The sequence below is a fragment of the Capricornis sumatraensis genome, chromosome 1 (assembly GCF_032405125.1).
Source record: "Capricornis sumatraensis isolate serow.1 chromosome 1, serow.2, whole genome shotgun sequence".
NCBI classification, from domain to species: domain Eukaryota; kingdom Metazoa; phylum Chordata; class Mammalia; order Artiodactyla; family Bovidae; genus Capricornis; species Capricornis sumatraensis.
In genome coordinates, this window is record NC_091069.1 from 141,777,731 (window position 1) to 141,795,695 (window position 17,965).

The window sequence follows — 17,965 nt, forward strand, 5'->3', positions numbered from 1 at the left end:
TCATTCTACAACTGACCTTTTGGACAATATAAAATACAAATCATAGAGTTGATAGTTCTTTTGTTATTGTTGTTCCTTGTGTTTTTTTTTTTTACTTTTTATTGGAGTATAGTCCGCTGGATCATGGAAAAAGCAAGAGAGTTCCAGAAAAACATCTATTTCTGCTTTATTGACTATGCCAAAGCCTTTGACTGTGTGGATCACAATAAACCGTGTAACATTCTGAGAGAGATGGGACTACCAGACCACCTGACCTGCCTCTTGAGAAACCTGTATGCAGGTCAGGAAGTAACAGTTAGAACTGGACATGGAACAATGGACTGGTTCCAAATAGGAAAAGGAGTATGTCAAGGCTGTATATTGTCACCCTGCTTATTTAACTTATATGCAGGTTACATCATGAGAAATGCTGGGCTGGAAGAAACACAAGCTGGAATCAAGATTGCTGGGAGAAATATCAACAACCTCATATATGCAGATGACACCACCCTTATGGCAGAAAGTGAAGAGGAACTAAAAAGCCTCTTGATGAAAGTGAAAGAGGAGTGTGAAAAAGTTGGCTTAAAGCTCAACATTCAGAAAATGAAGATCATGGTATCTGGTCCCATCACTCCATGGGAAATAGATGGGGAAACAGTGGAAACAGTGTCATACTTTATTTTGGGGGGCTCCAAAATCACTGCAGATGGTGACTGCAGCCATGAAATTAAAAGATGCTTACTCCTTGGAAGGAAAGTTATGACCAACCTAGATAGCGTATTCAAAAGCAGAGACATTACTTTGCTGACTAAGTTCTGTCTAGTCAAGGCTATGGTTTTTCCAGTAGTCATGTATGGATGTGAGAGTTGGACTGTGAAGAAAGGTGAGTGCCGAAGAATTGATGCTTTTGAACTGTGGTGTTGGAGAAGACTCTTGAGAGTCGCTTGGACTGCAAGAATATCCAAGCAGTCCATTCTGAAGGAGATCAGCCCTGGGATTTCATTGGAAGGAATGATGCTAAAGCTGAAACTCCAATACTTTGGCCACCTCATGCAAAGAGTTGACTCATTTGAAAACACTTTGATGCTGGGAGGGATTGGGGGCAGGAGGAGAAGGGGGCCACAGCGGATGAGATGGCTGGATGGCATCACTGACTCGATGGACGTGAGTCTGAGTGAACTCCAGGAGTTGGTGATGGACAGGGAGGCCTGGCATGCTGCGATTCATGGGATCACAAACAATCGGACACAACTGAGCGACTGAACTGAACTGATAGTTGCTTTGCCATGTGGTATTAGCTTCTGATGTTCAGCAAGTGGATCAGGTATACATATACATTATCCACTCTATTTTTAATTTCCTTTCCATTTAGGTCACCACAGAGCACTCAGTAGAGTTTTTGATCATAGCAGCAATTTACCATGCTCAAAACATGAACGTCAGTGTGATAACCTCTTGGCTGAGAGAAGCTGGGGCCCGGAAGGTGCAATATGGTGTGTAGACACTGCTCACCAAGTCAGTGACCTCACTTTCAAAAGCAGATAAAAAGTAACTTTGAAGATAGAGACAAAGAATAAAGGGAAAAAGGAATGGGGAAGAGTGAAATAAAATACCTTCTATAATTTCTTCTACAGACTTTCCCTCAGAACTGGAGAGGAACAAGACCAAAAAAGAAAAAAAAAAGAAAGAAAGAAAGAAAAGCCTGGATCATTTATTGTAACTGAAACCACAAGTTATAATACTCTCAAGAGATTCTAAGTATCCAGACATCTGCTGGATAACAAATGCAGCCAAACATGCATCTTTAAAAAGGTTTCTAGGTTATGCAGTGACAGCTTTATGATCCAGAAAATAGATAATCCAACCAGAGGCAGAGGTAATCTGGATCCACTGCTTATCCATAAAACCTTAATTAAGGACACAACATCAGCACAAGTGTTCTACCTGAAACTGAGTTAGTTAAGGACTCTCACATTTTAACTGCAGAAGTACAATATATCTTTTATGGCTAGTTAGTTTAAGTAATCATTCTCCCCATTAAATCAAACCATATTGGAAAATATTCAGTAAGAATGAGACATGTTGCATATAGATCAATTCTTCACTGACATCAGTAATTTTTCATCTCACTTCTCTGTGACATGAACACAAGCGTGCTCTCTGACATATTCCAGAAACTTCTGTCCAATCCAAGCAAACATAAATAGGGTTTCAATGACTGTGAAGATGCTAAGTGTCATCTGATAGTGCTCAAACAAGGCAGCTATGAAAATAAGCATTATAACACATGTTTGTGGTCGACAAAAATTAAATCCCTAGTATATCAGGCTGTAACCAAACAAACAAACAAACAAAAAATGGCATATTTGGGCCTCTCATCAGTCTCTTGCAAGAATTTTTTTGGTCATCTTTTTGCCAAGGAATTCAGAACATGTTGGCCACAGACAACTGTTGGTGAAACATTATATTGTTGATAAATAAAATAAGAGAAAAGTTAGCCAGAAAGTGAATAAAAAGAACTTGTCAATTCCACCGGCCACGTAAAATTTTGTATAGAATCTTTGTAGGCTATTTCAAAGTTAATGTAAAATTGCCTGGATACAAGTTATGAAACAGATTTTGTCATAGGAGCTGTTTCTTTTAGATGTACTGCTATATGTGATACAGTAAATAGGAAAGCAGTACTGAAAAAATAATTTGCTGATATGAAATATGCTGACCACTGAAACAAGACTTTTAATGCTTAGAGTGGTTATTGGAATCATGCGATAATTAAACACTTTTTCAATCTCTATAGCTCCCCTCCTAGACAAGCAAATAAGCTTCTCTTGGGAAGACCCTGTATACTTTGACAAAATCGCCAATCCCAATGACAGGGAGTTGATGACAACTCCTTCAAGAAAACAAAAGAAAATTGTGCAGCCCACATTTGCTTGCAATTTTTAAGAAAATATTTCAGAAAGCAAGAGATGCCATCCAATTTATATAGCTACCCATAGAAACTTGTTCATAAAACTAATACTAGAATGGAAAAAGAACACATTTTAGCTCACAACTTTTGGAGATAGCAAATATTTTATTAACAGAGTTTTGGTGAATTTAACTACATGCATAGTCTAACTTCCTTGTTCTGCACATAAAATTTCCTTTCAATCTATGAGTGACAAGAACATCCCAACAATCCATAATCATAGTGAGTAGGATATATTTTTTAGTAATCTCTGATGACATCACTCTTATTGCAGAAAGTGAAGAAGAACTAAAGAGCCTCTTGATGAAAGTGAAAGGGGAGAGTGAAAAAGTTGGCTTAAAGCTCAATATTCAGAAAACTAGCATCATGGCATCCAGTCCCATCACTTCATAGCAAATAGATGGGGAAACAGTGGAAACAGTGGCAGACTTTATTTTGAGGGGTTCCAAAATCAGATGGTGACTTGCAGCCATGAAATTAAAAGATGCTTACTCCTTGGAAGGAAAGTTATGACCAACCTAGACAGCATTTTAAAAAGTAGAGACATTACTTTGCCAACAAAGGTTTGTCTAGTCAAGGCTATGGTTTTTCCAGTAGTCACATATGGATGTGAGAGTTGGAATATTAAGAAAGCTGATCGCTGAAGAATTGATGCTTTTGAACTGTGGTGTTGGAGAAGACGCTTGAAAGTTCCTTGGACTGCAAGGAGATCCAACCAGTTCATCCTAAAGGAAATCAGTCCTGAATATTCATTGGGATATTCACTGAAGCTGAAACTTCAATACTTTGGCTACCTGATGTGAAGAGCTGTCTCATTTGAAAAGACCCTGATGCTGGGAAAGATTGAAGGCAGGAGGAGAAGGGGATGAGAGAGGATGAAATGGTTAGATGGCATCACTGACTCAATGGACATGAGTTTGAGTAAACTCCGGGAGTTGGTGATGGACAGGGAGGCCTGGTGTGCTGCAGTCTGTGGGGTCACAAAGAGTCAGACATTACTGAGCGACTGAATTGAACTGAACAGAACCACATGGTAGAGAGTTCCAGATGGAGAAAGCTATATTTTAAAATGTGAAAATATTCTGATGACCCTTCAAATCCTTATCATTTTGATTCTTTATCTTCCCTTTTCTCATAATCTGCCCAATAATATAAAAGTACCCAGTTTTCATTGATTGGCCAACACAAGCTGATACCACTACTGGGAAATTTGGCTCTGACAAATATTACAGCTATTCTTCAAGAACAGAAATAAATTAAACTAGAAACAGGAAGTGATGGAAGATTTGAAGGTTGCATCTCTATCATGCATGATGCCTCACATCTCCAGTGTGACTTTGTTTTCCTGTTTAAAGAGTACCATACATATGAAGAAGAATGAGAACTTCAGTTCTGCACTATGTGTCACAGTCTAGAAAACACAGCCGTGTGCATTAGTCCATTGGAATCTCCTGGTTGTGTCAGAGTAGGAAGTATCATCTCTATTTTGCATCTAAGAAAGAAGAGTGGAGAGATTTTGAGATTTGCTCAGCACAATATAGCTAAAATAAAATACAGGTTCAGGAATCTATTTTTTGGTCCTCTGCTTTTTCCATAAACACTGCAAAGATTAATGTTGCCTATACATTTATCATCATTTTATCATCAATTCTTCATCTTAGCTCCCTAAGTTTGGGAGGAAGAGTAAATTATTGATAAAAATCAATATTTCTCCTCTTTTTCATTGTCTCTTTCTCATATATACACAGGAATACACATATGCACACACACTCAAACATATATTTCTCTTATGAATTCCTCCTTCTCTCCTCCTTAAACCACATTAGTGACAACAATACTTTCAGTCCCAAAAGGAAACACAAATTAACAAGCTAGTCTTCTCTGCTTTCATTGAAATGCATAAATACATATACAGGATTTCTTGTCATCTGTTTTTTTCAAAAAAAAAAAAAAAAAGGCATATAGGGTCTTCCCTGGTGGTCCAGTGGTTAAGACTTTGTCTCTCAATGAAGGGTTTGCAGGTGGGTCCCTGATCCCAACATTCCTTGGGGCCAAAAAACCAAAATGTAAAACAGAAGCAGTATTGTAACAAATTCTATAAAGACTTTAAAAACGGTCCATATCAAAAAGTCTTTTTAAGAAAAGGGCATCTAAATGTGCTTCTTCATCTTTTTTTTTTTTTTTTTAAGTCAGCAACATCACACAAAACATACTTCACTCATAGATCCCCTCTTAATGGCAATCAGTTAATTCCACCTCTGAGATATTACGAACATTGTCACAATAAACATTTTTGTACCTGTCCTCACATGCTGCTGCTTGTATTTGTGTGGTACAGATTCAAAAGAGAAGAATGCTGGGTCAAAATTTAGGAGAATTTTTAACTGTAGTACATATTTAAGTTTACTTTAAAAAAAAAACAAAACAAAACTTACACTTCTCTAATTTTGTAACAGCAATATATGAAAATAGCATTTTCCCTTAACCAAGATGTCCTTTACAAGGATTTACACACACACACACACACACACACACACACACAGGCATTTATTTGTATTATACAAATGCACCTTAAAACATTCAGAATTCTCTCAGAAGGTGTCTATATTTGTCCTGTAAGATTGAAAGAGAATCTCTGAGAAGAAACCTCCATGCTTTGGGCATTGTAACATTATGGCACCATCTTAAGGATGGGCTTCCCAAGTGGCTCGATGGTAAACAATCAACCTGCCAATGCAGGAAATTCAAGAGACATGGGTTTGATCCCTGGGTCTGGGAGATCCCCCGGAGTAGGAAATGGCAATGCTACTCCAATATTCTTGCTTAGGAAATCCTATAGACAGAGGAGACTCCATGGGGTCGCAGAGAGTAGGACATGATTAAGTGCGCGCGCGCACACACACACACTCACACACGCAGGCATGCACCCCTCTGGATGAAGGGCCAGGATAGAGAATGGGGAAGATCTACAGCACTCTGGGACAGCAAGGGAGTTTCATTACAGTCCTGCAGAATCTAGCCCTGGATGCTGGAAACTGACAGCAGTGCTCTGGAATGTATTTCTCCCTCTGATTCACCATCCTGCTACTTTTAATGCAGAGCTCACTCTCTGGCTGGGATCTACTGGCATTCTACATGCATCTCAAAGATGGTTTCCATTACCCTTCTGGTCACGGAACTGTCATTCTGGACATGTGCCTTATACAACTAACACCATTCAAGACTGTGTAAATACTGTAACATACTTTCTTTTTTTTTTTTTTTTTCCTTTCAGTGGAAAATAGGTTTATGCCACAGGCCAAAAGAGAAACAAAGGTTTGCAGAAAGAGTGGCACAATCAGCTGTTAATTACTAGAGTCGTTATGTTATCAAGTCATAATAAACTGTCAAAAAATAGTAAAAGTCCACAGGAAGTATCCATTTACAAATATTCTTCCTAGTATTTTCTTTAATCCACAACTATTTCTTTGTGACATTTTAGTTATCCTAATTAAGATAATGCCTTCAAGGTAAGTATCCAGAAATCTGTAAATCTCTATCGACGAGCACAGGCTGTCACTGAAAAATCACATAGTTCTAGGGCTGGCTTCTATATTAAAAAGCCATTTAATGTGTCTCCCTGCTGAAATCAAATGATTAGAAGTAAGCTTCTCTGTCTATTCTATTTTATGACCCTATTAAATAAAATTCATTAATTTCCTTATTTGTAAAAATCATTAATAATGTTAGGAAAGATTACAATAAGCCACCAACCCCACAACCCACAACCTTCATAAACATATTAAATGAGTAATAACTCTGCTCCAAAGAAGTGGTAAAGTAGAAAGAGTGACATGGCTTTTAGTTGAGATTTTACCATATATGTTGCTTTAATGCACTCTTTTCTTTATACTGAAAAATGTGTTAGTGCTTTCATATTTTTAGATAATTAATACTATATTGTTAATGATTACTGTGGCTCTAGATGATTCCCATCACTTCATGGCAAATAGATGGGGAAACAGTGCAAACAGTGCAAACAGTGGCAGACTTTTGTTTTTCTGGGCTCCAAAATCACTGCAGATGGTGACTGAAGCCATGAAATTAAAAGACGCTTACTCCTTGCATGGAAAGTTATGACAAACCTAGACAGCATATTAAAAAGCAGAGACATTGCTTTGTCAACAAAGGTCTGTCTAGTCAAGGCTATGGTTTTTCCTGTGGTCATGTATGGATGTGAGAGTTGGACTATAAAGAAATCTGAGCGCCTAAGAATTGATGCTTTTGAACTGTGGTGTTGGAGAAGACTCTTGAGAGTCCCTTGGACTGCATGGAGATCCAAATCCTAAAGGAGATCAGTCCTGAGTGTTCTTTGGAAGGACTGATGTTGAAGCTGCACCTCCAATACTTTGGCCACCTAATACGAAGAGCTGACTCATTTGAAAAGCCCCTGATGCTGGGAAAGATTGAGGGCAGGAGAAGAAGGGGACGACAGAGGATGAGATGGCTGGATGGCATCACCGACTCAATGGACGTGGGTTTGGGTGGACTCCGGGAGTTGGTGATGGACAGGGAGACCTGGCGTGCTGCAGTTCACGGGGTCGCAAAGAGTCGGACATGACTGAGCGACTGAACCGAACTGAACTGAGATGATTTCTCTCCAAATTTAGTACATCTCTCTTTCACTGTAAAACCTGGAGTTGGAACATTATGTTATCAGGTAAATATTCAAATGTCTTAGGTTGGTAACTCTAGGTGTCCTTTAGTCTTTTTTCATAAATGTATAAATCTATAGAGAGAAACAAATTCAAAAAGGTTATTTTATGCAAAGCTCCATGATTTTGATAGCCTTAGTGATCCAAATACCAAAATTTATAACATTTTAAAGTGAGATGTTAAAATAGCTTAGCAAGGTTATTTTGAGAACTTTCATGCCTAAGTTTTGCCCAGGGTTGTCAGCACCAGACCACCTTCAAGAAAGCATGGTTTTGAGATGAGATCTAGAGAGATGGTAATTTACAGGCTGGATGAAAGAGCAAGTGGTAACTTGATAACCATTTCTCTTTCATAGACAGAAACTGCTTGTCCATTTGCTGTTCTAGTAAGTGAACTATTTTTAACCTGGCCTTTTATTTCCTGCATCTGATCAAAGGTATTTATATTTCTAATGGATTTCAATGTAAAGCATCCCTATAGTATTAAGCAAGATTGACCACCATGATCCTAAGCAAAAAAGTAATTTAATTAGCCTATTTCTAAGGGAACACTATATAATAATTGTGAGCAATAATTACAATTTAGATTGCATTAAAATACATTTTGTCATTTATGAAAGATGTTTTTTTCACAAAATATTCAGATAAGAAGATTCAGATTAAACTTGATATATATGGGCTTCCCTGGTGTCTCAGACAGTAAAGCATCTATCTGCCTGCAATGTGGGAGATCTGGGCTTGATCACTGGATTGGGAAGATTGCCTGGAGCATAGCATAGCAACCCATTCTGGTATTCCTGCCTGGAAAATTCCCATGGACAGAAGAGCATGATGGGCTACAGTCCATGTGGTTGCAAGAGCTGGACACGACTGAGTGACTAAGCACAGCACTGCATATATATATATATATATATATATGTATAAGTATATATACATACGTATGCTGCTGCTGCTGCTGCTACTGCTGCTAAGTCACTTCAGTCATGTCCGACTGTGCGACCCCATAGACGGCAGCCCACCAGGCTCTCCCGTCCCTGGGATTCTCCAGGCAAGAACACAGGAGTGGGTTGCCATTTCCTTCTCCAGTGCATGAAGGTGAAAAGAGAAAGTGAAGTCGCTCAGTTGTGTCTGACTCTTAGCGACCCCACGGACTACAGCCTACTGGGCTCCTCCGTCCATGGGATTTTCCAGGCAAGAGTACTGGAGTGGGGTGCCATTGCCTTCTCCGATACATATGTATAAATATAAAAATATGTATAACTATAAATTTATAGTTATACATACATATATTTGTAGTTTGGCCACCTCACGCGAAGAGTTGACTCATTGGCAAAGACTCTGATGCTGGGAGGGATTAGGGGCAGGAGGAGAAGGGGATGACAGAGGATGAGATGGCTGGATGGCATCACTGACTCAATGGATGTGAGTCTGAGTGAACTCCAGGAGTTGGTGATGGACAGGGAGGCCTGGTGTGCTGCGATTCATGGGGTCGCAAAGAGTCGGACACAACTGAGTGACTGAACTGAACTGAACTGAATACCATAAAAAATTCAGGAAACTATTTAAGGTGATTTTACTCATAATATTTTCAGACACAAAGTGTCTATGAAGAATAAAAAAAAAGATAAGGTCATTTGTGAACTTTTTACTTCCCTATTGTTGCCCAATGTGCCCTATCCACTATCACAATTTAGGAGTTCAAAAATATTTTTTCCAGGTTTTTTAACAGACTATATGTATCCCCAAGTTAAGCCCATCCATATAAAACCCTCTTCAGAAATAATTTGCTACATGCCTCAAAATTTGTAAGAATACTAGAAAAGTAGTTTCCTGAGTTTTCCTGGAAAATTTCATAACCTCCATTTAGCAAGAAATTTTCATATCTATCAACTATTGTAGTTACAGTTTTTCTTTGTCTAGGAGGAACTCTGTTCCATCCTATGATGAATAATCTTGATTTTAATACCTGATGGTATATTCATCAATGTCTGGAAAATTCTGGAAAATTCAAAGGACAAAGGAGCCTGGCAGTCTATAGTCCATTGGGTCACAAAGAGCCAGAGACAACTGCATGCACATGCCAGACACACACACACATCATGCTAAGTCGCTGCAGTTGTGTCTGACTCTTTGTGACCCCATGGACCATAACCCTCCAGGCTCCTCTGTCCATGGGATTCTCAAGGCAGGAATACTGGAGTGGGTTGCCATCCCTCCTCCAGGGGATCTTCCCAACCCAAGGACTGAACGCATGTCACATTTGTGCCTCCTGCATTGGCAGGTGGGTTCTTTACCACTAGTGCCACCTGAGAAGAGCTACACACACAGAGTTATTGCTTATATGACAAAATATTTGAGAAACCAGAAAGTACATAAATATATGTTAATTCTCTTTTAGCTCCAGATTTCTTGAACCTGTAATATACTACAGAATATTATTGATTATTGTTTGGTTTATTAAATTTTAAGCTACCTAAATATACATTAGCAAAAAAAAAACATGCATACCTCAACTCTGAGCTATTTATATATATTTTATATAGAATTATTGTGACATTTCTCAAAGTAAAAAAAATATATATAACAAAATTGGAGCTAAAATAACATGAGGGATGCTAAGAAAAGTAAATCTGTGAATCTAGAGATGAAAACCATCTCAAGCCCTGAGCAGCTTGTGTTTACAGGAAAAAAGTCACAAAGCATGACTCTTTTTCCTTTCTGTAAATTTAAATCCAGTGGATGAAATGGAACTTACAAATAAAGTCAACTTTGTATTTCAGTAAAAAAAAAAAGACTTCATTAACAAATCTTACTTGACAAATTAATTCAAACTGACTAGAATATGCAACATTTTATGTTCTACATCAGGGAAACTGTTGTTAATAACAGAAAATATGAAAGCATTTCCATAAGATGCATTTTTTGGTTATGGCCACTAAAAGATGAATTGTAAGTCAGAATTTACCTAATGTCATCATTAAAAAATCTGAGCATGATATTCTTGCATTCACATATACATATCTAATAATACATTGTATCAAAATCACAAATATTTCTACATTTAACTCTCTTCTTACTGACATACAAAGGGTACCATACAACACTCTGAGATTACTGAATTTAATCCTCCATATTCTGAGTCCTCTCTTCTTCAGTTTACTCTTCTAGGTATTTTCTTCAGACCCATCTACCCTTTCTAAACTATACCTCTTCACAGTAGCTACATGTTAGGTGAAAGTTACTAGTAGAAGTTGAAAACTACATGGCTTTTATGATGAAAAAACAGTAATAGCATTTCCCAAAGAGCATTCTATGAGAAGTTAATAAGTATACTAAAAACAAAATGTGCCCAAAAGAAAGTCAGGTGGAAAAATCTCCTATTAAGCAAAATTTAAGATGTTTCTTTACTAAAGAATGCATAACAGCCTTTTATATACTAAACTGAGTTCTGATCTCAATTGGATGTACAGAGAAGGCAATGTTAAAAAATTAATTTCACCAAAAATCTATTTTTCAGTTAAGCCTCTCATCACACTTAGGAACTACTGTTCTAAAGGAACAGAACCCAGTTCTGTGACTGCTAAAGAAAAGAGGAGAGTTTTATGTGAGATTTTGATAACAGCCTTTTGGTAAAGAAGGATATTTTGCACAAGGAGGGAAGACAGAGATGCTCTACAATTATATCAACACCCTGATCATTCCAAGAGATCTATATGTAATATCCATTCAACAGAGGGAGCAATAAATGATAGCGAAAGTAGGGCCAGGGCAGGGTGAGGCAAAATTTAAGGATTTATGTGCTTGCATGCCCCAGAAAGTGAATATCTTTTTATTTTCTGTGTTGCGGCACCTCACTCTCCTCACCTTACCTTGAGCCCTTCAGAAAAGACGGACTATCTCTCCTTATTCTTAGAGAATTTTTTGTTACCAAACTGCAGAACTCTATTTTATTACTATATTACAATATTCTGTAATAAATCTTTAAAAATTAATTTTAATTAATTAAAAATTAATTACAGTTAAAATATATTCTCTTTATATCTTTAAGAAACAGGTTTCAAAATAAAGTGAGGTACTCTCAACCCCATAGTTCTACTATGTATGTACATACCCAAGAAAATTAAAAATATATGTTCACCCACAAACTTGTTACATGAGTATCCATTACAGCATTATCCTTATTAGACAAAAAGTAGGAAAAAAAAATTGATAAATGAATTCACAAGATGTGGGCATACATGCATGCTAAGTCATTTCAGTCATGGTTGCCTCTTTGTGACCCTATGGATAATAGCCCACACCAAGCTCCTCTGTCCATGAGATTCTCCAGGCAAAAATACTGGAGTATGCTGTCATGCCTTCCTCCAAGAGATGTTCCCAACCGAGGAAAGGATCAAACCCACCTCTCTTATGTCTCCTGTGTTGGCAGGTGGGTTCTTTACTGTTAGCACTACCTGGGAAGCCCAATAAATGTGGTATACCTATACAATGGACTAATGTCCACCCCAAAAAGGAATGATGTTCAGATACATGCTACATGGATGAATCCTGAAAACCCAGGCCAAGGGAAAGAAGGCAGACAGAAATGACCACATACTGTATGACTCTCTACATATGAAATTTCCACAGAAAGAAAACCCATAGGAGCAGAAAACAGATTAGTGATTTCCAGGGGATAGTGAAAGAAGGAAATTGGGACTGATTCCTTACAGTTATGGGTTTCTTGTGGAGGTACTAGACATGCTTTATAATTAGATATATAGAGATACTTGTAGAACATCATCAACATACTAAAACCCACTGAACTGTAGGCTTTAACATGCTGAAGTATATGATAGGTGAAATATTGTTCGATAATAAATTTTTTAAAGCTAAAATGAGTGAGGGTCTGATCACTTTCTCTTATGTAGCTAGAATTTATATTGTATCTATTATGTGCAAGGCACATCTTTAAATGTTTAACTTCATTAACTTACTTAATCCTCAACACCATCCAGTGAGATATATTTTAAAGATAAAGAATTAAAGGCACCAAGCAATTTAAAAATTTGCCCCAAATTCTGTAGCTAGCAAGGCACAGAGCTAGGCTTATAAAATCAGGCAGTTTAACTTCAAAGCTCTTGTGCACACAAATTACTAGCAGCAATGACCTTTATAAGTTGGAGTATATACTTTCAGGCACATACATGCATATGTACGTATATAGATAGATTAAAAAGGATTTGTATGGGACTATATATACTAGAGGTCAGCAAACTATAGCCCATAGACCAAATCAGGCCCACCATCTGTTTATACATAATCCATGAGCTAAGAATGGAAGACTGGATTTTATATTTTTAAATGGTTGAGAAAGAAGGAATGAAAAAAATAAGTATCATTTTCACTGACACACAAAAAGCATACAAAATTCAAATTTCAGTGTCCATCAAAGTTTAATTGGGCATAGGTACATCATTTATTCATTTTTTTTTGTCTGTGGTAGCTTCTATATTATGAAAGCAGAGTTGAGAAGTGGCAACAAAAACTGTGATCCTCACAATGCATTAAATATTTTTATCAGGCCATTTACAGAAGAATTTTACTGACCCTTGGATTATACCATACAAGGTACTCTAAAACTTTCTTATGTCACTAAGCATTACATAATATGTCACCTCCTAGACTTCTTAATTTCATTAAATGACTGCAAAATAAAAAGGTACCTAATAATTATTAAACCTCTTCCCTCCTGAGGAAATAAGTGTATCCTTTACCAAATACTTTTCAAAATTGGATTAGTTTATTTGCCTCTTAATGTGAAAATGACCTACACTTTGGTGGCCTAAGAACCTAGACTTTGGAAAGTTTCATGCCTATATAACCTGAATGCAGGCTCTTTTCACAGCTGCTCAATAGCCACCTAACATAGATGTTGAGTTATGAGCTGTTTTGGGTGGCATGGTTAGGTCAACATCGCACAAATTATATACAGGGACTCTCATTCTTTTCAACCATCTAACCTTTCCAGCTTGGGCTTATGATATAGAAACTTCTATCCTTTAACAAGTGGTGAGATAAGTGGAAGAGTAGCTACTGTTACAGCTACTCTTGCTGTTGTAATTCTTCTGCTGTCCCTCTGTGTGGACGCTGGGGACTGTCAGATCTCTCTGTATTCTGTGTTGCGATACTCATTTTCCTGAGGTTCGCAGCATAGAGCCTTCAATTGTCTCTTTCTGGCAATTGCCTTCAGCTGAACAAGGCCACCTTGCCTAATGTAATGACTATTTTTCGAAGTGCAAATACACACAGTAACTGATCAAAGTGAGAACATAAAAGCCCATCCACCTTGACTTAAGGCAGGATAATTTTAAAAGGCCATCCCAGCTCCAGAACTCCCTGTAGAATCCATTAAGTTTCAGTTGAACTTTTTCATTGTGAGACTTCTCCTGGTTAATTCTTCTCTTATTGTACAAAGATATTGTCCTGAGAACACTACTACACAAATTTTCTACAGGCAAAATTGTGTCTTAGAGTCTGTTTCTTGAGGAAACTGACTGAAAACACTCCTAACCCTTCCTAAAAGAAGAGAGAGATTTGATATTTGATATGATGCCTGAGTTTAGGAGAGGAAAATGAGTCCTGAAGGCTTCATCCCTTCCATCCTCTCTTTCTGGGGTCAGACCTCATGCAGGGAGATGTATGCTCCTTCTACTACCTGTGTAAGGTAAGGCATGCCTCAGTTTATACTTTTTTGAGGCAAACCTAACCAATCATTATCGCTTTTCACAGTAACAAGGCTCTAAATTGTGCGCCAAGGAAGATGTCTATGGGAATCTTCTCTGAAGAGAATATTTCGGTAGGACTGGATCTACCAGAATCTAAATTTAAATGAAGATTCTAGAAAGCTCAGTTGTGGTAGTAAGCCTAATTTAAGATCTCTAATTTGGCCTAAAAATTTGTACTGATGCAATGGCTCAGTGGGTTTGATCCCTGGATCAGCAGATCCTCCGAAGGAGGAAATGGAAACCCACGGAAATATTCTTGCCTGGAAAATCTCGTGGACAGAGGAGCCAGGCGAGCTACAATCCATGAGGTCACAAAGAGTCGGACACAACTGTGTAACTAAACACACACAGGTGATAATTATGCTATGATTTAACCTTTATCTTCTTGATTCCCTTGTCTTTGTTTGTTCAACTGGGTTAAACTTATGGACAGGAATGAATCATGATCATCATCCTAAATCCACAATGACAAAGAGAAGCACTACGTATGTTCTACAGATAAATCTTCATTCCTTAATATTAATCATTTTCAGTCTAAGATAACAGTTTTAATCAATAGTTTCATTCACCTACATATAAAGGCAGATGCTACCCCAACAATGCTTTAGTTTAGGGCAGATTTGGGGTCAAATATAGCTTGAGCATTTGAGATTTAGGAAGATGTTTTTAAATAGGAAAACCAAGCCATTTCCTTATTAGTAACTGAACTAGAGAAGATCCATCTCAGATTTAGTTTAAAAATTAAAAGCAATGATATATATATATATATATATATAATTTTAATATATATCATTATATAGTAGATAATAAAATGTTTTATTTATATATTTACATTTATTATAATATAAATTAATATTATATATTTATTATAATATAAATATATATATATAATATCTCTGGCAATATCTTATATAGTGGGTACTCAATACACATTAATTCATGGCTCAGCATTAAGAACTATTATATAATATACCCACATGGGTTCTCTCTAGGTTCTTCATAGAGAATGAAAATCTTGTCCTACTTCCTGAGGGTAGGAGGATGACTTTTCATTCCAAAGAGATTATTTCAAGCCAAAATTCTGAACAATGAATCAGTGAATCAAGCTCATATCAAAATCAAATACAAAAGTATGTAATCAATGACAGAAACAGAGAGCAAAGGCAATCACATCCACTGCCGGAATGCTTATATCCCTGAAAAGTTCACATGTTAAATCTTATCCCTCAGTATAATGGTATTTAGAGATGAGGTCCTCAGAAGGAGAATAAGTCAAGAGGGTGGAGTCTTCACAAATGTGATTAATGCCCTTAGAAATGAGAGTGCAGAGATCTGGTTTTGTCCCTTCCACCTCAAATGAGGACACATTGCAGAGAAAGTCTCTATGAATCAGGAGGTAGGCCCTCACCAGACACTGAATGTGTTGGCACCTTGGTCTTGGATTTCCCAGAGAACTAACTGTGAGAACTAAATATTTGTTGTTTACCACACCCAGTATATAGTAGCTTCCCTGGTGGCTCAGACGGTGAAGTGTCTGCCTGCAATGTGGGAGACCCGGGTTCAAGTCCTGGGTTGGGAAGATCCCCTGGAGAAGGAAATGGCAATCCACTCCAGCACTCTTGCCTGGAAAATCCCATGGACAGAGGAGCCTGATAGGCTACAGTCCATGGGGTCGCAAAGAGTCGGACACGACTGAGCGACTTCACTTCACTTAACACCCAGTATATAGTATTCTGCTGAAGCAGCCCAAACTAAGAAAGAAGAGAATGTTCCCTTTGCTTCTAAAAGCATTATTAAGCCTGGCCACACAAGTACTAGGAAATTGAGAGCCTCCAGAGACTGGCTGCCAATGATGGCAGCTAACTCACTGGGACTCTCATTCGATCTGGCCCAAGGCATCAAACGACTCAAACTAGTAGCTCATTCTACTAGTATGTGGCAAAGGATGGAGGCAAACCTGTGGTGGTCAGTTTCATCACATTCTCTTCTTACAGAGAGGAGGAACCAAGTTCTTGCCTGACAGTTTAGAAAAGCAGCTTGAACCCAAAGACTAAACAGGAAGCAGAAATGGAGACATTAGGCAATGAGAAACATTAAAAAGCTTAGCAGAGAACCAGTTAATCAAGATAAGGATGCTCTACTTAGGTATAGGATGAACATAAATGGATGCTAAGGATTTGTTACTCTGTGGAGTTCTCTGTTGTGATTGGCATTCAGATTTAAAATCCTGTACACTAAGAATACACTTAAAGAGACAGGAATATCAGCTCACCTTACCTGCCTCTTGAGAAACCTGTATGCAGGACAAGAAGTAATAGAAGCAGACATGGAACAATGAATTGGTTCAAAATTGGGAAAGGAGTACATCAAGGCTGTACATTTTATGCAGAGTATATTATGCAGGGTATATTATGTGAAATGCCCGACTGGATAAATCACAAGCTGGAATCAAGATTGCTGAGAAATATCAACAACCTCAGATGTGCAGATGATCCCACTCTAATGGCAGAAAGCAAAGAGGAGCTAAATAGTCTTGATGAATGTAAAAGAGGAGCGTGAAAAAGCTGGTTTAAAACTCAACATTCGAAAAACTATAATCTTGGCATCTGGTCCCATCACTTCATGGCAAATAGATGGGGAAACATCTATGGAAACAGTGACAGATTATTTTTCTTGGGCTCCAAAATCACTGTGGAGAGTGACTGCAGTGATGAAATTCAAAAATACTTGCTCCTTTTAAGAATAGCTATGGCAAATCTAAACATATTAAAAATCTAGGCAGAGACATCACTTTGCCACCAAAGGTCCATATACCAAAGTTATGGTTTTTCCAGTAGTCATGTACAGATTAGATATGAGTGTTGAACCATAAAGAAGTGTGTGCTATGTGCTAAGTCACTTCAGTCTTGTTTGACTCTTTGTGACCCTATGGACTATAGCCTGCCAGGCTCCTCTGTCCATGGAATTCTCTAGGCAAGAATACTGGAGTGAATTGCCATTTCCTCCTCCAGGGTATCTTCGCAATCCAGGGATCAAACCTGTCTTTTATGTCTCCAGCACTGGCAGGCAGGTTCTTTATAACTAACGCTACCTGGGAAACCCAGACCACAAAGAAGACTGAGTGCCAAAGAACTGATCCTTTCAAACTGTTGTGCTGGAGAAGACTTGAGAGTCCCTTGGACTGCAAGGAGTTCAAACCAGTCAATCCTAAAGGAAATCGACCCTGAATACTCATTGGAAGGACCGATGCTGAAGCTGAAGTTCCAATACTTTGGCCACCTGACTCAAAGAGCCGACCCATTGGAAAAGACTCTGATGATCTGAAAGATGGAACACAAGAGGAGAAGGAGGCAGCAGAGGCTGAGATGGTTAGAGAGCATCACTGACTCAGTGGGTATGAGTTTGAGCAAACTCTGGGAGGTAGGAAAGGACAGGAAAGCTTGGCATGCTGCAGTTCATGGGGTCACAAAGAGTTGGACATGACTGAGCGACTGAATAACACATGAAGAATAAGGAAGAGTAAGAAGCAGAAGGTCCAATACTTTGGCCACTTG

The 17,965-nt window shown here is 38.1% G+C and overlaps 1 protein-coding gene across 1 annotated transcript in view; it reads right to left on the reverse strand.

Annotated features, from left to right (window-relative positions):
* Window positions 1-1,404: 1,404 nt before the first annotated feature.
* The window catches only part of VGLL3 (vestigial like family member 3), a 41,563-nt gene continuing 25,002 nt past the window's right edge, over window positions 1,405-17,965 (reverse strand). Inside the window, exons 4-5 of the mRNA XM_068968132.1 lie at window positions 2,110-2,242; window positions 1,405-1,531 (exon numbers count right to left, since the gene is read on the reverse strand). Coding sequence (XP_068824233.1) covers window positions 1,405-1,531; window positions 2,110-2,242 — 260 coding nt within the window. The remainder of the gene's footprint in view (window positions 1,532-2,109; window positions 2,243-17,965) is intronic.